General features: G+C 39.5%; 1 protein-coding gene across 1 annotated transcript; it reads left to right on the top strand.

Moving 5' to 3' along the window:
• Positions 1 to 8796: 8796 nt before the first annotated feature.
• Positions 8797 to 24914, top strand: LOC108670060 (cullin-5-like). The gene is given in 15 exon segments (XM_018157510.2): positions 8797 to 8896; positions 13310 to 13522; positions 14599 to 14781; positions 15330 to 15530; positions 16168 to 16307; positions 16309 to 16418; positions 16720 to 16850; positions 17062 to 17232; positions 18360 to 18592; positions 19799 to 19929; positions 21600 to 21772; positions 22294 to 22455; positions 22802 to 22920; positions 23251 to 23374; positions 23894 to 24914. Coding segments are annotated over 15 exon segments (2304 nt in total). The 5' UTR covers positions 8797 to 8878; the 3' UTR covers positions 24089 to 24914.
• The last annotated feature ends 1940 nt before the right edge of the window (positions 24915 to 26854 follow it).

The raw sequence follows: 26854 nt of genomic DNA, 5'->3' as shown, positions 1-26854 counted from the left end.
ATATATAAGACTCTGTAGAGTCTGAAACATAAAGAAAAAAACATTAATAGGTATATCAAATATAAAATATGTTATATAGGTACCTATGGTAATTTTAACTTGATTTCCAAGCCGGTCAATGTTACCCCGTCACAGCTGCCATTAGGTGGTCAAAGTTACCCCATTGGGCGGTGGCACCCCCCATTTGCAAACTAAGACACTTTTCTAAAATTTGTCTTTCGCATGTGTAACTAGAAGAGTTCTACTACAATGCATCAGAACCTGGAGTTATTTTACCAAAAAATCAAAAAAATGGAGGGGGTACTCCGACAGGCTTTAAATAATAGCTCTTTTTTCTGGGTCACATTTTCAATTTTTTAACCTATTAGATATGCAAACTTTTTAAATCTTTCTATTGTGTTACATAGCCTCAGTATTAGGCCTTTGATGGCCATTGATAAAATTTTTTTATGTCGAATCGTTTTTGAGTTTTGAGGGTTTTTGTTAAAAAAATGAAAAGTGGTCAAAGTTACCCCACCGGTCAAAGTAACCCCATTTTATGGTACTTATTATAATTTGGCTATATATGTCACTCAAAACTTTTTTTCAGTGATTGGTCCACTCAGTTTGATCAAATGTAATATTTACAAAAGTCTCTTGATATTGATTTCTAATGTAAAGTACTAGATATGTGTTTATGCTACTAATTTATTGTAAAAGTTGTATCCCCATATTTTCATGCTATGTTGCATGTGAAATTTGTCACCTGAAATGAGAATTATTAAGTAAAATGTGGAAACTCATTTGACACAACTTTCCTCAGGCAGGTATGCAATGAAGTCTATCTGTGAAAAGTTTTCTATAAGTTACAGCTATAATAGAAAATTGATAAAGAATCAAATTACTCTGATACAAGTTTTTTTGTTGATATGCAACAATAACAAGCAAAAAGTATCCAATTTTATTAAATTTGAAAATAATTGAAGCATATTTTAAGTCTAGAATGGCCCATACAACATTTCCAAAGATACTTGCTTAATGACATATTGTACGTCATAAAGTATCATAGTTAGATGACGTCACATGCCACGTTGCCTTAAGCAATGTACAGTGCAAAGTCTGACAGCAAGGTCTTAGCTCCTAACTCTCTTGTTGTCATAACTGGTGGACTGTGCAGCATTGAATGATTTTGCAACCTACAGAAGCAAGACATTTTACTGCTCAATTATTTATTTTTTTAATTTACTTCATGAATTGCAGTTCATGTACGTTGTATTGAATATGTGTACGTTGTATTGTATTACTCAGCTGACGTAGAGAAAATGGCAACTTTGCCGTTTTCAGTACTTTGACATTGATACTTTAAGTTATACTTCATTCTATATATGAAATCTTAAAAAATAATTAAATGTTATATTATTCATTAGGAGTAAACTTTACATTGAATATAAGAATTTTTGGTGACTATTTGTCTTTGGTATAAAATTGAATTATTTAAATTCCTAACATGGGTTGGTCAGAAGCAGGCTGGAATTCTAAGATTGGAAGTTCACTTATAAAAAAGCTTTCCACCCAAGGTGAAAAGCTTTCCTTTGATACAGTGCTCTGCCATGTTACTGACTATAAATGTAAAGATTGATCATAAGTGGACAAACTATTTCAATTGTATAGTACATCAGGTTTGTTATAGAATAATTTGGATGTCTCTTGTTTGATAGATATTTTCTATTTTTATTTTATTTTTTGGATTTTTAGAAAATTTTCCCATCCCTTTGTTCATAATGATCAAGTTTAAGTTAAGTATTTTGTTAACCAGTACTGTAGCACATATACCATATTTGGGGGCGGGGCTTATGGACACAACCAATCACAGCTTGAAAGCATCCCCATCAACCAATCACAGCTTGAAAGCATCCCCATCAACCAATCACAGCTAGAAAGCAAAATAATCTTACAATTCCATTAACCAATCACAGCTGGAAAGCTGAAAGGGGCTAAAATCACAATCTCATCAATCAGATGAGAAGTCTGTCTGTCTGTCTGACAATCAGTCAGAAGTCTGGTCTCTGGGTGCTAGACTCACTACCCCCCCACCACCCAATCCTGGTGGCGTGTGGTGGGGGGTGGTGCAGAACAAGACCCAGCACCCTTCACCAGAACCGATATGTACTGCCAATCCTAGAATTGCACCATCAGTGGCTGCATAGTGGCAAAGCCAAGAGTTTTTTTGCACATTTTCTCATTTATGGAAAAAATGCACTCTTGTGCTTGCCATAGCTATCTGTCTGTCCATCCGTGATTTCATGTTTTCGTTGATGAGAAAATGCGCTCTGTCACTCACTGCAGTGAGTACTGAGTTATATTTTTTAAACTTGTTCTCAGGTTCAAGTTTGAGTTCTATGAGTGGTCCAGTAAAGTATCATGGACACCAGCCTTATCATAGATAAGATATTGGTTTACATCCTTAGTAAATGAGGAAATTAAAAATGAAAGTTCTGACAGTAAAAAAATCTCTTGGTTTGTCACAATGAATTGCTGGTATCCAAGATACTCACTGGTCTACCTGTAGCACTTAATATTCTGATAATGGTTATTGAGCCATGAATCCATTATCTATGCTAGAAAATACAATATTCAAAGCATGGTGGCTTTTGTAATAAATCTATATATACATTTGTTACTTGGAGATAGCAACAAGAATATTTTAATCCTATTTAGACAAGATTGGAAACTTCTTCATTACTAAAATCTTAATGCTGCTAATTGGCAAATATAAACTAAATTTGTAATGTTGAGTCATGAGCATGCCAGATGGTAAAGTATGGCACATAATAGGCAGACGGTAAAGTACCATAATGTCACATAATAGGTCTGGATGCCCAATTCGTTGCCTGAGGTGGATGGTGGTAACCAATCATGCTCCTGCATAGATTGCATGTTACAATTGATATGGCCAATGTGTAATAAGCAGATAAACATGCATTATGATTACCATGGCCAATGATATTTACATACTTATGGGCATTATGATCAATATGGCAAATGTGCATTGATTATCAAAGACATATGCGCATTATGATTCCTGCAAGTGATGCTCAAGCAATCCAAACAAGCATGACATACATGTCATGACGGCAGAGTTGATCAATCAATCTATAATTTGTCAGCAGTCATGGATGCTAATGCAAGGTCAACATGGTTGATGGGAAGCTTGGAACAATGCTAATAACTTGAGCCAAAAAATAAAAAATTATTATTTAGAATGAGTATTACTCATTCTAAATGCCCCCTCAGGGGGGACTTCTGACGCGTGTCTGTGCTCGTCAGAAGTCCTATAGGATTTCGCGCTCCTAGGGGGATTGTTCCTGAGCGCCTCACCGTTGAGCTCGCGGTGTCTGACTGCAGGTCTCAGTTGTGGGGTTAAGTTATTATGTAGGTAGGATTCCTTACATTTCCCTTCTCTGTCTCTCTCGTGCGGGCCGCCGACGTCCCGTGTAAGCGGCCTCTTGTTCGAGTGTCTTCATTTCTGTTGCTTGTTACCTGTCCCTCCTTGTCACTTCGTCTCTTTGAGATGCTAACGCTGCTTCTTTAGAGCCAGTTTCAGCGGGCTGGACAATTGAGACCTTCCGCCCCTTGTGGGTGATGAATAATTGAGACCTTCCACCTCTATGGTGATGTTCATCTTGACTTTCGGTGCGAGATGGCTAAATAGCTGAAGCGCTAGTAAACATTTGGCCACTAAACTAACTAACTCATTCTAAATGTATGTAGGAGTAACTGGAATGAGTATTCTACAGCCTGGTGAACATGCACTTTTGCTTACAAATAGTTAACAAACACAGATAGTAGGTAATTCATTTAGTGGAAATCTTTTAGTTTCATGCCAGGAGAATGGCTAGGAATGGCTTAGACAGTATATATTATTTATTTAATTATTTAGGTTACCATATTTGGCGTGTTAAAATTAATTCTTTCATTTCTGGTTGAATATACATCATGTCTTCATTGCAGTTAGCTGTCTGACATAACAGCAGCCAGGTCATGGAATTTACCTACCTACTTGCCAAGTTGCGACTAAAGTTTTCTTGTCATTTTGGGAACCACAAGATTACCACATGATAAAATTTCTCTAATCTTTTTGTCAAAGGTTTTAGCATTTAAAAAATAATTTTTCAATCTTGAATGAAGTTACAAGAAAGTCAACAAAATTTTGGTGTAGAAATTTTGGATGGAAATTCTCAAATTTTAAATTTCCCAAAAAATTTCACTGAATTTCCAAATTTTGAAATTTTTTGGAATTGAATATTTATGACATCCCACCAATTTCTGATGGAACTCAAATACATGGCTTTGGAGCCACAAAGCTTCAAATTCACTTTCACACAATTTGTTGCTGCGGTTTTCTTAGTGAAAATTTTGAGTTTTCCTAACTTGCTATTCAGAAATTTAATTATTGGTGGTATGTCACAAATATTTTATTCCAAGAAATATAAACATTTTGAAATATTACTTGCAGGTGGACATAATTTGTACTGACAGAAGTTATACGTGTTTTAAAAATTTGCTATAAAAAGCTAATACTGTACATGACATCTGAATGTACCGTATTCAATGAATAACTACAGTTTTTTGTTAGAGTTTGTGTCATAAATATATTTTGCTATAATTTCAGCATGAGGATCAAACTCTTGTACATTTCTTTTTGTAAATCATTGGTTCATTTGATGCATCATAAATATACTCTTCCTTTATAGTATTGGAAAATAATTTTGTAACAAATACCTTTCAAAATATTTTTTATAGTTTCCTGGTCCAAAATTTGCCTGGAAAATCAGAATAATAATTTTTTAACTGTTCATATTTGATATCTGTAACAGAATTGTTTTTTAAAAAATTAGTTCTCTTCAAAATACCCATAGAATTTTGAACTAGAATTTTTTTAAATATATTTTTTAATATTTAACTACATCATATTTGATAATCCATAACAAAATTGTTCAAGACTTAACATATTATTTGTTCTCTTCAACATTATGTGCCTGGTTGTTGCAGGGAGAGAAGAACACAGTAACATATGAAGAGAATTATGCATGGAATTTTGAACTAGTATTTTTTTAATGTTTTTTGAATGTTTAACTACTTCATATCTGATATCCATAACAAAATTGTTTAAGACATAACATGATATCAGTAAAAATAATATTTCTTCTCATAAACATTGTGCCTGGTTGTTGCAGGGAGAGAACACAGTAACATTTATAATCCATAACAACATTTTTTAAGACATAACATAATATTTGTTCTCCTAAACATCGTGCCTGGTTGTTGCAGGGAGAGAAGAACACAGTAACATTTGAAGAGAAGTGGCCGTGCATGCGCCCCACAGTCCTGAAGTTGTTACGTCAGGAGTCCGTGTCTCGGGCCGAGTGGCACGACCTCTTCTGGACCGTACACAAAGTCTGCCTATGGGACGAGAAGGGAGCGGCCAGGATACAAACAGCCTTGCAGGACGATATACTTAACTTTATTACTGGTGTACAAGCTGTGAGTACTGATTTATTTTGCATTTAATTTGAGTGTTCAATAATATTTTGACACCTCATCTTGACATAAACAACTAATATAGTTCTTTGGTTTAAATTGGTTTGCAATGGAAGGAATGTTTCATGTGTACATAGATATCCATGTTTTTAGGCCTGTATTCTAAAATCAGTGTAACTTATGACCAAGATTGGAAAGATTTTCATAAGCTTGCTAATTACCTAGCTCATTACTTAACTACATAGTTTATAAATTGTAAATGTTATGTATATGCTCCTGTATATTCTTGTTAGAGAACCATTTGACCACGAAATTTCAGCGCCAACTCTCACCGAATATTTCATTCTTATCGTAAAGTACGGACGCTCCAGCCGAAGCGTGTGTGGCGGCCGAAAATACGACGTACAATATATGTCAGGCTTTTTATTTTTCATCAAATTGTATCCATTTACTTGATTTACGACTAAAAATGCGGCGTACAGTTAATGTCAGGTTTTTATTTTTTACTAAATTGTATCAATTTACCTCTACACACTAATGAATTTTTTACATTGTAGAATTGCTGATATAATTAAAGCAAAAGTTTGACGTGCTCAGCTCTGTCATTGCAGAGCGACCTTCATTTTACGAACCTCAGGCGTGTTGGTACAAGTGCAGCGAGCTGACAAATGACAGCAGACGATCAATCTTGAGGTCTGATGACTGATGTTAATGATGTTTGGACTTGATAAAATCATATGATTAGTGATCGTTAGGGAGATTTGCTTTGTTTCGTAATGACGCTTGTTGAAAAATATTACAAGGTGATGCAAATATTACAAGGTGGTGCTGTTTGCAAAGTGAAGTAGTTGTACAAAGAACTTGAGAGAATTTGCTAAATATAATTAATGTTTAATAATAAGAGAAATGTGCAAAAATCGGGTGGAATTCATTTTAAATTTGTTAGTCATAAATAATCCTCTTTTCTGGCCGGTGTCAAGCCGAACCCAAAGAAGAATAATTGCAGCAATAATATGCAGATTTCCTACACCACCCTAACCGCTCTGTGCTCCCGCTTCACCTGTGTTTGCCTAGCAGTTTTTGGAAGGCATACCTGCAGCATCTTACCTCGGCCGCGGTCCTGCTCGCCTCTTGATCTGACGTTGTGGTGGCTCGACGAGAGCGTGGTTCCCCTACCTGGAGCTCGGACGTACTCCTGCTCAGCAGCTGTGGTCACGGTGGTGCTACACTCCTTGAAGCTTCGGAGACGCCAGAGGTGAGGTTTGATTCTTGGCCAGAATCTAGCTTACCTCGCTCCCAGCCAATTTCTCTGATTACAAGAATTTGACTCCACGATACAAGAATGCGTGTCCGAGGTTTCAATTTCACTCTCATTGGCTGCTTATTTTGATTCCGAATTTCATTACTTTGCTAAAGTGAACGTTGTATCATAACAAATTTTGCCTACATTAATTTTGGCTCGCAAACAATAAAGGACATTTCAGATATTTTCCTCACTATTATTTTGTATAAATATGAATTGTACCTATGTAATCGAAATAATTACCTCAAAAATATGATTTGACATGTCTGTCTATGAACTGACCCATTGACATGTCAGCAGAACACAGCGTTGTGGTACGTTCAGGAATCAATGGTTTACAGTATGTCTTTACCTTCATCATCATATCATATGAACTGACCCATTGAGTCATGTCAACAGAACACAGCGTTGTGGTACGTTCAGGAATCAATGGTTTACAGTATGTCTTCACCTTCATCATCATATCATATGAACTGACCAATTGAGTCATGTCAACAGAACACAGCGTTATGGTACGTTCAGGAATCAATGGTTTATGTCTCCACCTTCATCATCGCACAGACCTCTTTTATTATAAATTGAAATCAAAGGACCTCTTATTAGACATCATGTAAAAATGTTAGGAAAAGTTTATGAGTCGGCGACAGGCCAAAGCAGGCCTAATTTTAAGCGCCGACATCACTATGATATGATGATGGGGATGGTTTCGTCTGGAATATTCGGTAACTGACCCACTTGGGCCACTTGTCACAGCTCGACAAAAATGAACATACGTAGCAGTGCTTTGTTCTTTGTCAAAAACGTTGAAACTTTTGTACCTTCTTTCGTTTCTATAATTTCCTTTCCTTTTAGCTACATTTTTGTTGACGTTTAGGCAATCAAATAATATTCATTCACGTATTAATGTGACTTTAATGGCGACATGGCCACACATTTTAATATTTTCACTTGCATCCGAGTGAACAATAAAAAGCGAGACGTTTCGTGCAGATTGAGGTGACGTAGAAATTTTGGGGCTGTTTGATGAATGCGTCCAAGTGATGAATGTTGGAAATGTTGTAGGTGATCCTGAATGTGAAGCCGAAGGTGATGGCGCTGGGTACGAGCTAATTGGTTGTTGGGGTTTTATACGTAAGGATGTAGATAAGGCGCATGACATGAGGGGTCGGGGAAATAATAGGTCGCTAAAATTGAGACTCGACTGCTAATTTGATGAAAACAGTAAAAAGATATCTAATAACAGTGGGAAATGTANAATGCGTCCAAGTGATGAATATTGGAAATGTTGTAGGTGATCCTGAACGTGAAGCCGAAGGTGATGGCGCTGGGTACGAGCGAACAGGTTGTTGGGGTTTTAAACGTAAGGATGTAGATAAGGCGCATGATATGAGGGGTCGGGAAAATAATTGGTCGTTAAATTGAGACACGACTGCTAATTTGATGAAAGCAGTAAAAAGATATCTAAGAACAGTGGGAAATGTAAGGAAGGAAATTGCTCGATGGAACGGTTTGGGAATTGTAAAAGTAAAAAATTCTAACTAACGGCGTGGGGGATGCCTGTAATGCAACCCAGATGTATAATCAGCGGATATACCGTCTGCATCATATGTGCTGCAGCGTGTGTCCATAAGTAAATTTAGTTGATGAATTTTGTTCGAGTGACAGTTAAACACCTTTATACGTCGTCTTTCCGTTCACATGTTTCAGAACTCGCTAGTCCTATCGTGTATAACTGTTACCAAATCACTTAAAATGATTAAGTGCGTCATACAATCTCTGTCAGATTTATATTCGATATCATTTTCAAAAGTTCCAACTTACTTTTCACGTTGATTCTGCACGCAAAAGTATGTGACAAATTTGATTAAATTTAAAGTTTAATAATTAATTATTTTCCAATTATCGACTCACGTTAAATTTTCAGCTGTTACTGAGGCAAGCAAAAGAATAATGTTTTCAAACCCCGTAGGTGCGCGCTGCAGCAACGGCTAACTGCAGATACACGCTTATAAAAACAACAAAAACGACAACAGATTCTGACACATTTTATCAAAAATGGCTCTGCTTAAAATGGTATGTATAGAAAATGTGTTTTCTAAGCTTGTTTAATAACAATTTTTCAATACCGTTTAATTTAAAAATCTGATGGTCGGCAATATTTATATTAGAGAAGATTTTTTCCGTTTTGTTGCCCGAGCTGGGAAATGGGCATCGTCATGTAAGAACCACTGAACGTGAAAAATTTCTTGTATTCACTAATAATTCAGGCATATATAATTCAGCCGATGTATACATTTATGATGCTTCCTGATTTTTATACCTAATCAATTCACTGTTTTTTAGTTAGCAAATTTACATCTCTGTTATTGACTCACTCTCAGATTGAGAGGTAAGCCCGGCAGGCTGGAATTCTAAGAATGGAAGTTCACTTATTAAAAAGCTTTCCACCCAAGCTGAAAAGCTTTCCCATTCCCACAGTGCTCTTGACATTCCCACAGTGAATGACTAAAGTGACTATAAATGAAAAGGTGGATCAAAAATGGACTGTGGACAAAATGTTTCAATTTTATACTAGTACATAAAATTTGTAAAAGAATTATTTACATGTCACTTGTTTGATAGATATTTTTTATTTGTCTTTTACTTAATTGATTTTTTAAATTTTCCAGGCCTTTTGTTTGTAATGATCAGGACAAAGTATGGATCAGTTTAAGTCAAGTATTTAGTTAACTAGTAGGGTAAACGCGGTATATTCCGTCATCGTGGGTAATTCCGTGATTTCCGTCACCTCTCTAGTTTTTCCTTTATATTAAGCTTTGTTTTAGTTCCATGCGTTCATTGTAAAAGCATCTGGTCAAGCATCAGCATGACCAGGCCCGGCTGCAGAGGGTGCAAGCTGCATTTCCAAAATATGCTTTTTTATCCCAAAGCATTGCCAGCATTTTCAAGATCCATTGCTGGGTTATTTTTAGTGTGTGCTGCAAGCAACTTTGATAGTAGGTATATCCCTTACTATCCTTGCACCGCAACACTTACACACAACGCAACTGATGTCCAGACAAGCTTCACTGCATCCTGATCCTTTAGGCATGCCGGAAACCTTACTGTGTGCACTTGCGGTTTTTTATATTTCCAATAATTTTGAAGTAATTTCTAAAATGCAACAATTTCAATTCAAATGTGTTGACAAGATCTCCTGAAGGCATACATTTTGCTGCTGATGCGTCACCAAATATCCTTTGATATTCACCCACTTTCTGCACCCTGGTCAGACCAGGGACTAGGAAGTCCCAAGCTCTTCATAAGGTCATAAAGAGTGGTGGCATGGTTCACTTCTATAGGTAATATAAAAGAACATAGTATTTTGCAATTTTGGACCAATCAATGCACTGTTCTACAAGATACCAAGCATGGAGGTCTTTAAGGGCCTTGACTAGAGCTTTCCCGCCATTTCCAGATCCACTAGATTTCCGCCAGATGAATTACCTCCTATCTAATTGGTAACAATAGTGCATGATTGGGCTCAGGGCTGCAAGATTCCAAATGTATTGAAAATTTGTCACATTGGAGCCTTGAGATTTCAGGAACAAGTAGGAAAATTCCAATCCTGCAAGATATTAGCACCACATCTCACAAGACACAACTGCTTACTAAGTATGCCATAGACAGCATTGGCCAATAATAACAAAAACAGTTCAACCAGCAAGAAATTTGAATTTTTTCTAAATAAAAGTACATATTAAACTCAGGTTTTAAGTTATGAAATATCTAAAAAATATTAAAAATTTATGGTTTCACATAGGTTTCAATGCTATTATCATTGAGAAACTTCAAAATATTCTCTTATCATATATCATATATACCTATTATAATTTGGCTATATATGTCACTCAAAACCGCATTTTGAACAGATTGGTCTACTCTGTTTGATCAAATGTAAGGTTTACAAAAGTGTCTTGATATTGATTGCTAATATAAAGTAGGTACTAGATATGTGTTTATGCTACTAATTTATTGTAAAAGTTGTATCCCCATATTTTCATGCTATGTTGCATGTGAAATATGTCACCTGAAATGAGCATTTTCAAGTAAAATGTGAAAACTTTTTTGACACTACTTTCCCCAGACAGGTATGCAATGAAGTCTATCTGTGATAAGTTCTCTTTAAGTTACAGTCATAAGAGAAAATTAATAAAGAATTGAATTACTCTGCTAAAAGTTTTTTGTTGATATGCAACAATAGCAAGCAAAAAGTATACAATTTTATTAAATTTAAAAAGAATTGAAGCATATTTTAAGTCTAGAATGGCCCATAAAACATTTCCAAAGATACTTGCTTAATGATGTACTGTACGCCATAAAGTATCGTGGTAATATGGCATTACATGTCAAATGCCATGTTGCCTTGATTGATGTACAGTGCAATGTCTGACAGCAAGCTCTTAGCTCCCAACTATCTTGTTGTTGTTATTGTAATTGCCCATCCTGGTAGTGGCAACTAGGCAAGGGAGGGGGGTGATAGGTCAGCTTTTCCTTGCACTTAATGCCACTGGTAGTTCCACAACTATCACTTTCTTGCTGACTGGCCAGAACCATTTGATTGCATTACACAACACCCTGGACAAGCCAGGTACTCATTTATCAACCAGAGTTGGATGAATGGCTGAGTTGACCATGAGCTGAGCTTCCCGGTAGATCTTGTCCTCGGTGGGACTCGAACCCGGGAGCTGGGTGCGGCAGACAGAGAACCTGGGCACTGGGTGCAAGAGACAGAGAACCTGGGAGATGGGTGTGAGGGACAGAGAACCCGGGAGCTGGGTGCGAGAGACAGAGAACCCGGGAGCTGGGTGCGAGAGACAGAGAACCCGGGAGCTGGGTGCGAGAGACAGAGATAGCTTGATAATGAAAATTGTATTTTTGAAACATCACAATCTATTGAAATGTCATTCAGAAACCTGCTATTTGATCTCCTGGCTTCAGCTAGAAATTTGGTTTGACTCATTGAAAAGATGAACAAGAAGATTGTTAATAAAAAGCATGCTCTGGTCTTCAATCAAACTTGCATAAAAGAGAAGCTTCTGCCAAATACATTAATTGGTGTAATTGCAATATTAGAACTAGTGTTTTTGCACCATTAGCATTAGTAGCTGCTTAGTGGCAAAGTGGAAAGTTATTTAGACCCAAAAATAGAGTCTAAACTAAATTCAATTTGAATTTTGAGTCCTATAAGTAGACCAGTAAAGTATCATGGACACCAGCCTTATCATACATAAGATATTAAATAAATCTTGAATAAATGAGGAAATTAAAAATAAACTGATGCTAAAAAAACTCTGATTAGTGACTATGATGGAATATACCTACCTACTTCATGGAATAAGGGGGTGAGGTCATGGAATATACCTACTTCCCAAGTTATGACTAAAGTTTTCTTGCCATTTTGGGAACCACAAGATTACCAATTGATGAATTTTCTCTAATCTTTTTATTAACAAAAGTGTAAAACAAATTTTAGCATTTAATAGTAATTTTTTTACCATTTTATAATGATATCTCAAATGCAGCTACAAGAAAGTCAGCAAAATATTTAGTATGGAAAAAAATTTCACCGAGTTTCAAAACATTGAAATTTATTGGAATTAAATATACATGACAATCCACTAATTTCTGATGGAACCCAATTGCATGGTTTTGGAGCCATCTGACTTTAAATTCACTGTAACTACACAAATATGTTCCTGCACTTTTCTCTTAGTGAAAAAGTAAGAGTTTTCCTAACTTGATATTCAGAAATTAAATTATTGGTGGTAAATATATTCATTTCACAAATATTTTATTCCAAAAGATTTCCAACTGAACTATCATTTGCTGGTGGATATAATTTATACTGGCAGAAGTTATTTGTGTTCAAGAATTTCTATAAATGACTAAGACACAACATCTGAATGTGCTCTGTGACTACAGCTTTCTTATCACTGTCATAAATATATTTTTCTATAATTTCAGCATGAGGATCAAACGCCTGTGCATTTCTCTTAATACATCATTATTGCCTATATCTGATACATGATAAATACTCTTCTTTTAGTATTTACTCTTCTTTTAGAAGAGTAAATACTAAATTTTACTGTTCTTTATTTACTTCTTTATTTACTTTACTCTGACACTCACCTTTTAGGATATAAAAAATAGCTTTGTAACAAATATCTCTCTAAATAGTTCTTATAGTTTTCTGGTTCAAAATACACCTGGGAAATCAGAATAATAATTTTTTAACTGTTCATATTTGATGTCTGTAACAAAAGTGTTTTAAAAATTTTTTTCTTCAAAATATCCATGAAATTTTGAACTAGAATTTTTTTAATATATTTTTTTAATATTTAAGTACTTCATATTTGATAATCCATAACAAAATTTTTTAAGACATAACATGATATCAGTAAAAATAATATTTGTTCTCATCAACATTGCATATGGTTGCCGCAGGGAGAGAAGAACACAGTAACATTTGAAGAGAAATGGCCGTGTATGCGCCCCACAGTCCTGAAGTTGTTACGTCAGGAGTCCGTGTCCCGGGCCGAGTGGCACGACCTCTTCTGGACCGTACACAAAGTCTGCCTGTGGGACGAGAAGGGGGCCGCCAGGATACAAACAGCCTTGCAGGACGATATACTTAATTTTATTACTGGTGTACAAGCAGTTAGTACTGATTTATTTTGCATTTAATTTGAGTGTTCAATAATATTTTGACACCTCATCTTGACATCATAAACAACTAATATAGTTCTTTGGTTTAAATTGGTTTGCAATGGAAGGAATGTTTCATGTGTACATAGATATCCATGTTTTTGGATATAGGTATTCTGAGGTTTGTTTTTTATCATATCACTGTAAGTTATGACCAAGGTTAGAAATATTTTTGTAAGCTTGCTAATTGCCTAGCCCATTAGTTTATAAATTGTAAATGTTATGTATATGCTTCCTGTATATTCTTGTGCTCCGAAATATCTATTCTGAGTCTTAATATTCCATGTGTAGTTTTAGGCAATATACACTACGGATAAATAACTTGTGTTATTGTATATGGATTGATCATGATAAATAATATGGATTGATCATGATAAATAATATGGATTGATCATGTTTTAAATGAATGGAAGGATTTATTTGCCTTCCTCCTGTGAAGGTCAAAACTTTTTTGAAGTTTTTTTTTTCATTCTCCATTTTTCATGCCATAGCAAATGTTGCTCTATGATCCTTCTAAATGTTTCAATTAAACAGTTATGTTGTAATTTTAGTTATTAGTGTCATTACCATACGTTTAGAATTCGTCTCTTATTTACCTAGTTTTAAATGTCCACATTTCTCGCAACCATGTTTTTTAAATTGGTTGGAGTTTTAGATACTAGGTACTAAGTTCTGTTGATGTTGTGAACTTGTGAAATTGGCATCATTGCCATTATAAAAGTATATGATTGTATATGATTCATTTAATTATTCTCATTAGTCATTTAATTTCTTCATACAAATAATGGTTCATCCTTGCCATTTAAATTCTCATTCCTATGATGGTAATGATAAATATATCATGCCTCCTTCTCTCAATCCTCTCATGCCTTCTACTTTAGAGCAATTATACCTCTCATGCCTTCTACTTAGCAGCAAAAATTTATATACTGACTTTCCTTCAGATGTAAAAATGTCATTCATTGTCTGATAAAATTTAAGCTCCAGCCCATAGCATTTTTAGTCTCACAAAACCTGATGTCCGACAGCGTGTGCTGGCCCACCAAGAGGACCAGGCGCTGCTGAAGGGGTACATCAGCGAGTGGAGGAAGTTCTTCCAGCAATGCAACTACCTGCCGCTGCCCTTCAACCAACTCGAGACCGTCCTGCAGGGCAAGACCTCCACCTCCGTCTGTAAGAAACTCCACACCGACCAGTCCGTCGTCAGAAAGGTGAATGACTTATTTGAATAATGTTGCTTGATTTTGCTCTATATTTCTTAGTTTTTAAATTACCCATACTATATAAATTTTGTTAAATACTAGTTAGTATAATTTGCTCTTACTTTAGTTACTCAAAATTTTCTTTAAACGCTGTCATTTGCTTTCACTTAAGTTACTCAGAGAATTTATATGGGCTATGTGTGAGAGAAACAATGCCATTTTTAGCGCATTTTCTCATTTATGGAAAAAATGCACTATTGTGCTCGCCATGTTCGTCTGTCCGTCCGTCTGTCTGTCTGTCTGTCCGTGACTTCATGTTTTCGCCGACAAGAAAATGCGCTCTCTGTCACTCACTGCAGTGAGTACTGAGCTATATTTTTTAGTAAATAGACAGTGTATCAATAACATTTTTGCATTTTGATTTTTGAATTACATTATTTGTAATAAATTTGGTGACTTTTTGAAAAATTTGTGTCTATATTGATTGCAATTAAATTCATCCTTAGCAGTTTTCATAATTTACAGCTGATGTTAGCCTTGTTTTCTATCACCCACAGCTGATGTTAGACTCTTGGAACAGCAGCATCTTCAGCAACATCAAGCAGAGGTTACAAGACTCGGCCATGAAGTTAGTCGCAGCGGAGCGCAACGGGGAAGCCTTCGACTCGCAACTTGTGATAGGAGTACGCGAGAGTTATGTCAACCTCTGTAGTAATCCCACCGACAAACTGCTCATTTATAGACAAAACTTTGAACTGGTGAGTGATAGTGCATGTGAATATTAGTATACTTGAGTGGAAGTAATGTTTAAAATAAGTTTCTTAACGTTATTCTCAATTTGCCTTCCTCCCCTCCCACTCGTGTCTAGTCTCACTTTTCTTTCATCCTCATATCTCTTGATTCACTCAGAAACATGAATGGTTCATATGATCCAAATAAAGACACTTTATTACCTCCAAGCATTTGCTGAGAACAAATATAGCACTTTTATTGGGCATAACTGGGTCACGATGACACACTCTTAAGTGCATTAGTAAGCAAGACTTAGTCACTTATTTACCACAGAAAATAGACATCACTGATAAGCCCATTTCCCGGTCATAAATGGGTCAGGATGACACACTCTTAAGTGCATCAATAAGCAAGACTTAGTCAGTTATTTACCACAGAAAACATACATCACTGATACACCCATTTCCCCGGCATAGCTGGGTCAGGATGACACACTCTAAGTGCATCAATAAGCAAGACTTAGTCAGTTATTTACCACAGAAAACGGACATCACTATAGGACATAATAGGAATTGTAACCCCCACATCCCCCGCATTTCCCGGTCATAACTGGGTCAGGATGACACACTGTAAGTGCATCAGTAAGACTCACTTATTTCACAGGCATATATCAACGCGACGCGCACCTTCTACCAAGTGAAGGCGCCAGAATATCTCTCAGCCAACGGGGTGCAGAACTACATGCGCTACGCTGACACCAAACTGCGGGAGGAGGAACTGCGTAAATATAATGGAGTTAATAGATGATTTGTTGATGCAGCTGAACGACTGCTGCGTGGAGGTGCTGGTGATGGCCTTCAGGGACACCATCCTGGCGGAGTGCAAACAAATGATCCGGGACAACGAGACGGAGAGTGGGTCATGAGACAGAGAGTGGGTCATGAGATGGGGAGTGGGTCATGAGACGGAGAGTGGGTCATGAGACGGAGAGTGGGTCATGAGACGGAGAGTGGGTCATGAGACGGAGAGTGGGTCATGAGACGGAGAGTGGGTCATGAGAGGGAGAGTGGGTCATGAGACGGAGAGTGGGTCATGAGACGGAGAGTGGGTCATGAGACGGAGAGTGGGTCATGAGACGGAGAGTGGGTCTTGAGTGGGTCATGAGTGGGGCAGTGCGTATGTGTGGTCCCTGCGGTAACCCCCACATGCCCGCAGAGCTGCGGCTGATGTTCTCGCTGATGGACCGCATCGCTGGTGGTGTCACGCAGATGCTGACGGACCTCGAGGACCACATCGTCAGCGCCGGCCTGGCTGACATGCTGGCTGCTGCTGACGCCATCACGCAGGTGTGTTGCTGACAGGCTGGCTGTGCCAGCGCCCCCCTAACGCCCCCTAACGCCCTCCTCTCCTCCAGGACTCGGAGCAGTACGTGGACAAGCTGCTGCAGCTGTTCCAGCGCCTCCTAACGCCCCCTAACGCCCCCAGGACTCGGAGCAGTACGTGGACAAGCTGCTGCAGCTGTTCCAGCGCCCCCCTAACGCCCCCTAACGCCCCCAGGACTCGGAGCAGTACGTGGACAAGCTACTGCAGCTGTTCCAGAGGTTCAGTCTGCTGGTGAAGGACGCGTTCAACGACGACCCGCGGTTCCTGACGGCGCGGGACAAGGCCTACAAGCAGGTCGTGGACGACACCTCGGTCTTCAGGCTCGAGCTCCCCACCAAGAACCCCGTGGGTCATACAGGCGTTACGTGTGTTGAATTGTGTGTTGGTTGTGCGTTGCAATGTGTGTTGATTTGTGTGTTTGGTTGTGGGTTGATATCTGTGTTGAAATGTGTGTTGAAATGTGTGTATACGCTCCCCACCAAGAACCCCGTGGGTCATACAGGCGTTACGTGTGTTGAATTGTGTTTTGGTTGTGTGTTGCAATGTGTGTTGATTTGTGTGTTTGGTTGTGGGTTGATATCTGTGTTGAAATGTGTGTTGAAATGTGTGTATACTGGCCCCTAATAAGAACCCGTGGGTTACTCAGGCGTGGGATGTGTTGAAATGTGTGTGGAATTTGTGTTGAAATGTGTGTTTACTGGCTCACCAATCCAGAATCCCGTGGGTTACACGTGGGTTACACAGGCGTCGCGTGTTTTGAAATGTGTGTTGGGTTGTGTGTTCACTGGCCTGCAAACCTAGAAACGTGTGGGTTACACAGGCGTTAGATATGTTTTGAAATGTGTGCCTGTTGGTCCACACAGGGAATCCTGTGGGTTACCCAGGCGTTACGTGTGTTAAAATGTTTGTTGAATTACTTGAATTGTGTGCCTGTTGGCCCCTAACAAGAACCAGTGGGTTACACAGGCGTGAGATGTGTTGAAATGTGTGTTGAATTACTGAATTGTTGGCCTGTTAAGCTCTAACAAGAAGCATTATAACTCTAAGATTATTTATGTATAATTATTGTTTATTTATAGACGTATTATGTGTGTGCAGAGAGGTGTAAAGCAAAAGATGCAGCCTTAGTTACGACATTTTTTGACGTTTTCCTGATACTTGATATAATTTGGGGTTTAAAATCTATGCTATAGCATTTATACTACATTGTTTATGTATAATTATTGTATATTAATACACGTATTGTGCCTGCAGAGAGGCGTGAAGCAAAGACACTGCCTTGATTATGACGTTATCTTTTTATGTTGACTTGATACTTGATATAACTTGGGGTTCACTGCCTTGGTTTTATGGCATTATTTTTTAACGTTGACTTGAAATAAGTGGGGGCTAATTTCTATATCATTTATAGAGGTCATTTATATTTATACATTGTTTATTATTGTATATTTACACATGTATTGTGTGCACAGAGAGGCGTGAACCAGAAGACACAGCCGGAGAGCAAGTGTCCGGAGCTGCTGGCGAACTACTGCGACCTGCTGCTGCGCAAGACGCCGCTCAGCAAGAAGCTCACGTCCGAGCAGATAGAGGCTAAACTCAGGGATGTGGTGCGTGCTGTGGTGCTGTGGTACTGTGCTGTGGTGCTGTGCTCTGGTGCTGTGCTGTGGTGCTGTGCTGTGGTGCTGTGCTGTGCTGTGGTGTGGTGTGGTGTGGTGCTGCTGCGCAAGACACCANAATTAAGTAATATAATTAATTAACAACAATGACCGCAGGCTGCGGGAGGTCGGCTAATAATTAATATAATTAATTAAGTAATATAATTAATTAACAACAATGACCGCAGGCTGCGGGAGGTCGGCTAATAATTAATATAATTAATTAAGTAATATAATTAATTAACAACAATGACCGCAGGCTGCGGGAGGTCGGCTAATAATTAATATAATTAATTAAGTAATATAATTAATTAACAACAATGACCGCAGGCTGCGGGAGGTCGGCTAATAATTAATATAATTAATTAAGTAATATAATTAATTAACAACAATGACCGCAGGCTGCGGGAGGTCGGCTAATAATTAATATAATTAATTAAGTAATATAATTAATTAACAACAATGACCGCAGGCTGCGGGAGGTCGGCTAATAATTAATATAATTAATTAAGTAATATAATTAATTAACAACAATGACCGCAGGCTGCGGGAGGTCGGCTAATAATTAATATAATTAATTAAGTAATATAATTAATTAACAACAATGACCGCAGGCTGCGGGAGGTCGGCTAATAATTAATATAATTAATTAAGTAATATAATTAATTAACAACAATGACCGCAGGCTGCGGGAGGTCGGCTAATAATTAATATAATTAATTAAGTAATATAATTAATTAACAACAATGACCGCAGGCTGCGGGAGGTCGGCTAATAATTAATATAATTAATTAAGTAATATAATTAATTAACAACAATGACCGCAGGCTGCGGGAGGTCGGCTAATAATTAATATAATTAATTAAGTAATATAATTAATTAACAACAATGACCGCAGGCTGCGGGAGGTCGGCTAATAATTAATATAATTAATTAAGTAATATAATTAATTAACAACAATGACCGCAGGCTGCGGGAGGTCGGCTAATAATTAATATAATTAATTAAGTAATATAATTAATTAACAACAATGACCGCAGGCTGCGGGAGGTCGGCTAATAATTAATATAATTAATTAAGTAATATAATTAATTAACAACAATGACCGCAGGCTGCGGGAGGTCGGCTAATAATTAATATAATTAATTAAGTAATATAATTAATTAACAACAATGACCGCAGGCTGCGGGAGGTCGGCTAATAATTAATATAATTAATTAAGTAATATAATTAATTAACAACAATGACCGCAGGCTGCGGGAGGTCGGCATGCCGGCGGACTACGTGAACAAGCTGGCGCGCATGTTCCAGGACATGAAGGTGTCCGACGACCTCAACCAGCTCTTCAAGGACCACATGCGGGCCACCAGGGGCAGCGTCGCGGGTAACGGGCATACGTGTGGTGTAGGGGGTCAAAGATCTGGGTCAAAGGCGTAATGTTTGGGGTCAAAGGCGTGGTGCAGGTGGGGTCAAAGATGTGGGTCAAAGGCGTGGTGCAGGGGGTCAAAGATCTGGGTCAGAGGCGTGGTGCGGGTGGGGGTCAAAGGAGTGCTGCAGGTGTGGTCAAAGGCGTGGTGCAGATGGGGTCAAAGGCGTGGTGCAGATGGGGTCAAAGGCGTGGTGCAGGTGGGGGTCAAAGGCGTGGTGCAGGTGGGGGTCAAAGGCGTGGTGCAGGTGGGGGTCAAAGGCGTGGTGCAGGTGGGGGTCAAAGGCGTGGTGCAGGTGGGGGTCAAAGGCGTGGTGCAGGTGGGGGTCAAAGGCGTGGTGCAGGTGGGGGTCAAAGGCGTGGTGCAGGTGGGGGTCAAAGGCGTGGTGCAGGTGGGGGTCAAAGGCGTGGTGCAGGTGGGGGTCAAAGGCGTGGTGCAGGTGGGGGTCAAAGGCGTGGTGCAGGTGGGGGTCAAAGGCGTGGTGCAGGTGGGGGTCAAAGGCGTGGTGCAGGTGGGGGTCAAAGGCGTGGTGCAGGTGGGGGTCAAAGGCGTGGTGCAGGTGGGGGTCAAAGGCGTGGTGCAGGTGGGGGTCAAAGGCGTGGTGCAGGTGGGGGTCAAAGGCGTGGTGCAGGTGGGGGTCAAAGGCGTGGTGCAGGTGGGGGTCAAAGGCGTGGTGCAGGTGGGGGTCAAAGGCGTGGTGCAGGTGGGGGTCAAAGGCGTGGTGCAGGTGGGGGTCAAAGGCGTGGTGCAGGTGGGGGTCAAAGGCGTGGTGCAGGTGGGGGTCAAAGGCGTGGTGCAGGTGGGGGTCAAAGGCGTGGTGCAGGTGGGGGTCAAAGGCGTGGTGCAGGTGGGGGTCAAAGGCGTGGTGCAGGTGGGGGTCAAAGGCGTGGTGCAGGTCTAAAGATGTCCATAATTTCGGATTATCCTATTTTTTTTTATTTATAATATAGTAATTATATTATTATTCCATTTATATTGGATACATATTTTATATGGATATATGTTATATAGTATGTATCCATGTATTAGTCTTGCATTTATATCACAGCAGAGATGGACATATTTTTGTACGTCTTGCACAGCTTCTGCCGTCACCTGGAAATATTATTATATTTTCTCCTAATACAACGCAATATTCAAATTTATAACAAATCTGTTCTTTTAATTACAATAGCAGAACCCCTGCAATATTTCATTAGGCATTACCATGAATATTATATTTTATTTTATTATTATTTGATTAATTTTTTCTTATTATTATTTTATTCATCATTTTTATATAATTATTTCAGTTGGGCAAGGAATTTAGTTCAGTGTTGTTAAACGTGCACAAAAAACATTCATAGAACCTCATATTTTTTTTCTATTCACACAAGAAAAAATGTAAAATATCTATACACATTAACTATTAAATATCTATCACAGACAACGTGAACCTGAACCTTATATATTATAAATATTATTCAATTACATTATAATTTCATGTACAGACACCTGAACCATATATATAAATATCCAATTATATCATATTATTAATAATTAAATATACATCGCAGACAACCTGAACCTGAAGCTCATATTTAAACAGTATTCATATATATTATTAATCATTAAACATATCTCGCAGACAACCTGAACCTGAAGATCCTGAACGCGGGGGCGTGGGCGCGCGCGGGTGACCGGGTGCAGGTGTCGCTGCCGCTACAGCTCGAGGACTTCATCCCTGAGGTGGAGGACTTCTACAGGAGCAAACACAGCGGCCGCAAACTGCAGTGGCACCACCACATGAGTAATGGCACGGTGGGTCATGATGGGTGATGATGGCACCACCACATGAGTAATGGCACGGTGGGTGATGATGGGTGATGATGCACCACCACATGAGTAATGGCACGGTGGGTCATGATGGCATCATCACTTGAGTAATGTTCCTAATGGGGCCATATTTAAGCACAATTAAGGTATCAACATAAGATTATTAACCATTGATCTCTAATTAATCACCTATGATTATTAAATTAATCACAATTGATCAATAATTAATTGAAAATAATTATTGCAGATCACGTTCGCGAACGCGCAGGGGCGCTACGACCNAATGGCACGGTGGGTCATGATGGGTGATGATGGCACCACCACATGAGTAATGGCACGGTGGGTCATGATGGCATCATCACTTGAGTAATGTTCCTAATGGGGCCATATTTAAGCACAATTAAGGTATCAACATAAGATTATTAACCATTGATCTCTAATTAATCACCTATGATTATTAAATTAATCACAATTGATCAATAATTAATTGAAAATAATTATTGCAGATCACGTTCGCGAACGCGCAGGGGCGCTACGACCTGGACGTGACCACGTTCCAGATGGCGGTGCTGTTCTCCTGGAACCAGCGGCAGGACCAGAGAATTACCTTCGATAACCTCAGACTTGCCACCGAGTTACCCGACCCTGAGCTCAGGAGGACGTTATGGGTGGGTTGATGAGTGGGTTGAGGTTATGGGGGTGGGTTGAGGTCATGCAGGTTGGTTGCTGGCATGTGGGTGGGTTGCCGGCATGTGGGTGGGTTGTCGGCATGTGGGTGGGTTGCCAGCATAGGGGTGGGTGGACATGTGAGTGGGTTGCTCTCGACGCATGCATGTTTTTTTCATGTTGCTGATTTTGCAGCAATAAAATTATTATTGTTGCACTATTCAAACAATAATAATTACCTACTGCTCAAAACTCACCAGGTACATTATAATTAAGTATAATTGTACTAATTTATAATAATTTAACAATAATTACTCATGCCAATGCTAATGAATTTCCTCGTTGCAGAGCTTAGTTGCTTTCCCGAAGATGAGAAGACAAGTTTTATTGTACGAGCCTGAGGTGGCCAGTCCAAAGGACCTGGAGGAAAGCACCCTCTTCTGGGTGAACCAGGACTTTGCCCCCATGTGAGTCAGGGATGGGTGATGGGTGAACCAGGACTTTGCCCCCATGTGAGTCAGGGATGGGTGATGGGTGAACCAGGACTTTGCTCCCATGTGAGTCAGGGATGGGTGATGGGTGAACCAGGACTTTGCACCCATGTGAGTCTGTAATTCATTGCGTTATATTATATTAATGTTTACATTTCATTTATATCATTTTAGATTTGTAATTAAGTAGTGTTAGTGCTATATATATAATATTTTAGCGTTATATCTATATAATTTATTGCATTAAATTTATTTATATTCAATATTTTATTTAATTAATTTGCTAATATTGCTTGTGTTTTGCAGAAAGAATGGCAAGGCCCAGAAGCGGGGGAAGGTGAATCTGATCGGACGCCTGCAGCTCAGCACTGAGAAGACCAGGGAGGTGGACAACGAGGGCATCGTACAGCTCAGGATACTGCGTACACAGGTACGGGGGCCTGCGTACACAGGTACGGGGGCTGCGTACACAGGTATGGGGGACTGCGTGCAGCTCAGGATACTGCGTACACAGGTATGGGGGACTGCGTGCAGCTCAGGATACTGCGTACACAGGTATGGGGGACTGCGTGCAGCTCAAGATACTGCGTACACAGGTACGGGGGACTGTGTGCAGCTCCGGATACTGCATACACAGGTACGGGGGCCTGCTTGCAGCTCAGGATATTGCGTACACAGGTACAGGGACTGTATATGCAGGTACCTGAGCATATAATGTACACAGTTACCCTTGCTATGCCTGCACAGTATTCTAATCCTACAAATCCTTATGTAATTTGACTGAATTTACGAAGGAAATTTTATCAACCTGCTCTTTAACATCAGTGATGTGAATATCGACCACGTGCAGTGCAACTGCTGTGTTTGTTGATGGCTAGTGGCCTTTAGTTGATTGACTTGAATTATCGTGCTGCGATAGTGTTGACTTACTTATTCTTTTATGTTGCAGGAGGCGATAGTAAAAATACTGAAGATGCGGAAGCGTCTAAGCAACGCTCAGCTGCAGACGGAGCTTGTCGAGATGCTGAAGAACATGTTCCTGCCGAGCAAGAAGCTCATCAAGGAGCAGATCGAGTGGCTCATCGAACACAAGTACATGAGGCGGGACGAAGACTCCATCAACGTCTTCGTCTACATGGCGTGAAACCTTCATCAACGTCTTCATCTACATGAGATCTCCATCAACATCTTCGTCTACATGGCATGTGGTCTCCATCATCGTCTTCGTCTACATGGCATGAGATCTCCATCATCGTATTCATCTACATGGCATGAGGTCTCCATCAACATCTCTGTCTACATGGCATGAGGTCCCCATCATCGTCTCTGTCTACATGGCATGAGGACTCTATCAACGTTTTCATCTACATGGCATGAGATCTTCATCAACGCTTTCCTATACACAACATTATGTCTTTGTCTACATGATGTAACATTGTCGACAACATGGCATGAGGTCTGTTACGTCTTCGTCTACATGGCGTAATGGCTTCGTCTACATTACAATGGATATTGGATATCGTTATCACTGTGAAGTCTGATCGTGAGGAGAAATTAGAAATTTTACATGCCAAGTGTCTGCTTAAATCATTGATATTGTGACCCATAACAATTTACAAACACAACTGTAGAAAGTAAGAGAAATATTCATTATTCATGTGACATCGAAAACTTTGTTGTAGAAGCTATGTAGGCCGTGAGCTTCCAGACATTATTCTAGCAAATATTCTCTGAAGAGGAAGTATTATATGAAGAATATTATGAAATCAATTGATTAATAATGCTTTGTACAGTGAATCTCTTGTACTTTGTAAAAATGTCGTTGTTGAAACTCAGTTTAGATCTTAAAATTTTCTTATGGTGACTGATTGAATGTCCATGTTGAATGGTTGAATGTCTGTGGCATGCCCGGTGGGGCTGTGGCATATCAGGAGTGGCTGTGGCACGTCAGGAGTGGCTGTGGCATGTCAGGTGTGTTGCTGTGGCATGTCAGGTGTGGCTGTGGCATGTCAGGTGTTGCTGTGGCATGTCAGGTGTGGCTGTGGCATGTCAGGTGTTGCTGTGGCATGTCAGGTGTGGCTGTGGCATGTAGGGTGTTCCTGTGGCATGTCAGGTGTGGCTGTGGCATGTCTGTCAGGTGTGGATGTGGCATGTCAGGTGTGGCTGTGGCATGTCGGTGTGGCTGTCCCGATTTTTTTCCGTGTACGATGACTGTATAAATATCTCCTGTGTTCCATACATGTACAGCCTCTCCTATTGTATGCATATTACGTGTGTACACACCGCTGTGTGGTCTGTGTACAAACCGTTGTGTAATTATTGTACATAATACTTACGTCCTGGGCATTCTCCTCTCCCTCTGTTCTCAAGTTCAGGTAGGAATAGCATTACATTGCGTCCTTTAATGCTATTCTTATCATCACTCCTGGAACCGATACTTTTTAGAATAAAAGTTATTGCTGTGCCCATTATGACAGAGCTTATGACTAGTGTATATATATATCATGTATATGTATCGTATGATATATATATGGTATATATATTTGTCTTTCTCTGTTTGTTGAATTGTATTTCATAAAATCGATTTTTAACAAGGAAAAATGGAATGATTTCTTACACATTTTGCTGTATTTTAAAAAGGAATTTATTTAACAACGTCATATTCTGTTGAAAAAATTTTCGCAAGTGCTGTGGTGGCCGCAAGTGCTGTGGTGGTCGCAAGTGCTGTGGTGGTCGCAAGTGCTGTGGTGGTCGCAAGTGCTGTGGTGGTCGCAAGTGCTGTGGTGGACCTAACTTACTATCATTTTTCCACGATTGTAACTCTTAAAATTACGCTTGTCGTAAGTCAGCGATAATTACCACGATGACCGTAACTTTACGATGAACCGTGAGCGTAATTCTCAGTTTGACCATAACAAAGGTCGACATTCTCAACCGCTCATAAAATGGCCGTGTGTAAATATTATTTAATAATGGGTACCAGCCGCCGTTTTTATTTGAGTTTCCCATCCCGCGTGTACCGTCGCGTTGCTAGTTCAGCTCTCCGAGCTGGCACACTCAGAGTATTGAGCGAGATCTGTCTAAATACCGACGCACTGCTTCCAGTTGTGAGTCCAGGCAAAGAAGCGTAACATTGCTCCGTGTGGAAAGCGTGTCAGCAGTTAGACAACATAACTCACTAGTTTTTTCGAGTGTATGATCACTCGTTCCCCATGACCTCGCGTGAACAGGAATTATAAATACATTCTGGTATGAGGGGGCGTTTTTTTACCTTTGATTAAAGGGGGTACGAGGTTGTTCCGTCACTCCCCACCCTAACATGACGATGGGGGAGGGAGGTCACGTCCCACGGGATGTAGTCGGCGTAAAGCTTCTTGCCGCAGCTGCAGTATGAATAAAAGGAAAACGTTTCTCATTATTTAAATAGTACTGATGGGAGATTTAATAATGCTATGTTAATAACATTTCTGGGAAAAAGAGTACATACCTGACAAATCCCGTAGTGTAACCAATGCACTGTGGGTGATGATATAACAGAGGTATTATTTGAGGTTTATACTTCGAAGAATAATTACTAACGTTTCATCGAGGAATAATTAGATCTGAACTAAGATAGTCGGCCCAGCTGCTGGACAGCGTGGCCCAGTGGTTACAGTTCCGAGTAACAGGATTGGAGCAGAGAGGTGCGGGTTCGATCCCAGCTCTGTGCGCCAGTTTTGGTCAGAATCTGCAAGGCCTGGCGGTTAAGCACAACAATTGGATCGTCGAGTTGCGTGTTCGAGACTAGCAACAACCTGTGGATATTCTGCGAACTTGCAAATCGGCTATAAATCTAACGGCCTAATGACGCTGACACCGATATTTTATTTATTGGATCAAGGTGCGTTGCATTTGGCCAGACAAGTGAATG

Source organism: Hyalella azteca, unplaced genomic scaffold, assembly GCF_000764305.2.
Source record: "Hyalella azteca isolate HAZT.00-mixed unplaced genomic scaffold, Hazt_2.0.2 contig13345, whole genome shotgun sequence".
Lineage (NCBI taxonomy): Eukaryota > Metazoa > Arthropoda > Malacostraca > Amphipoda > Hyalellidae > Hyalella > Hyalella azteca.
This window is presented reverse-complemented; position numbering and strand designations above follow the sequence as displayed.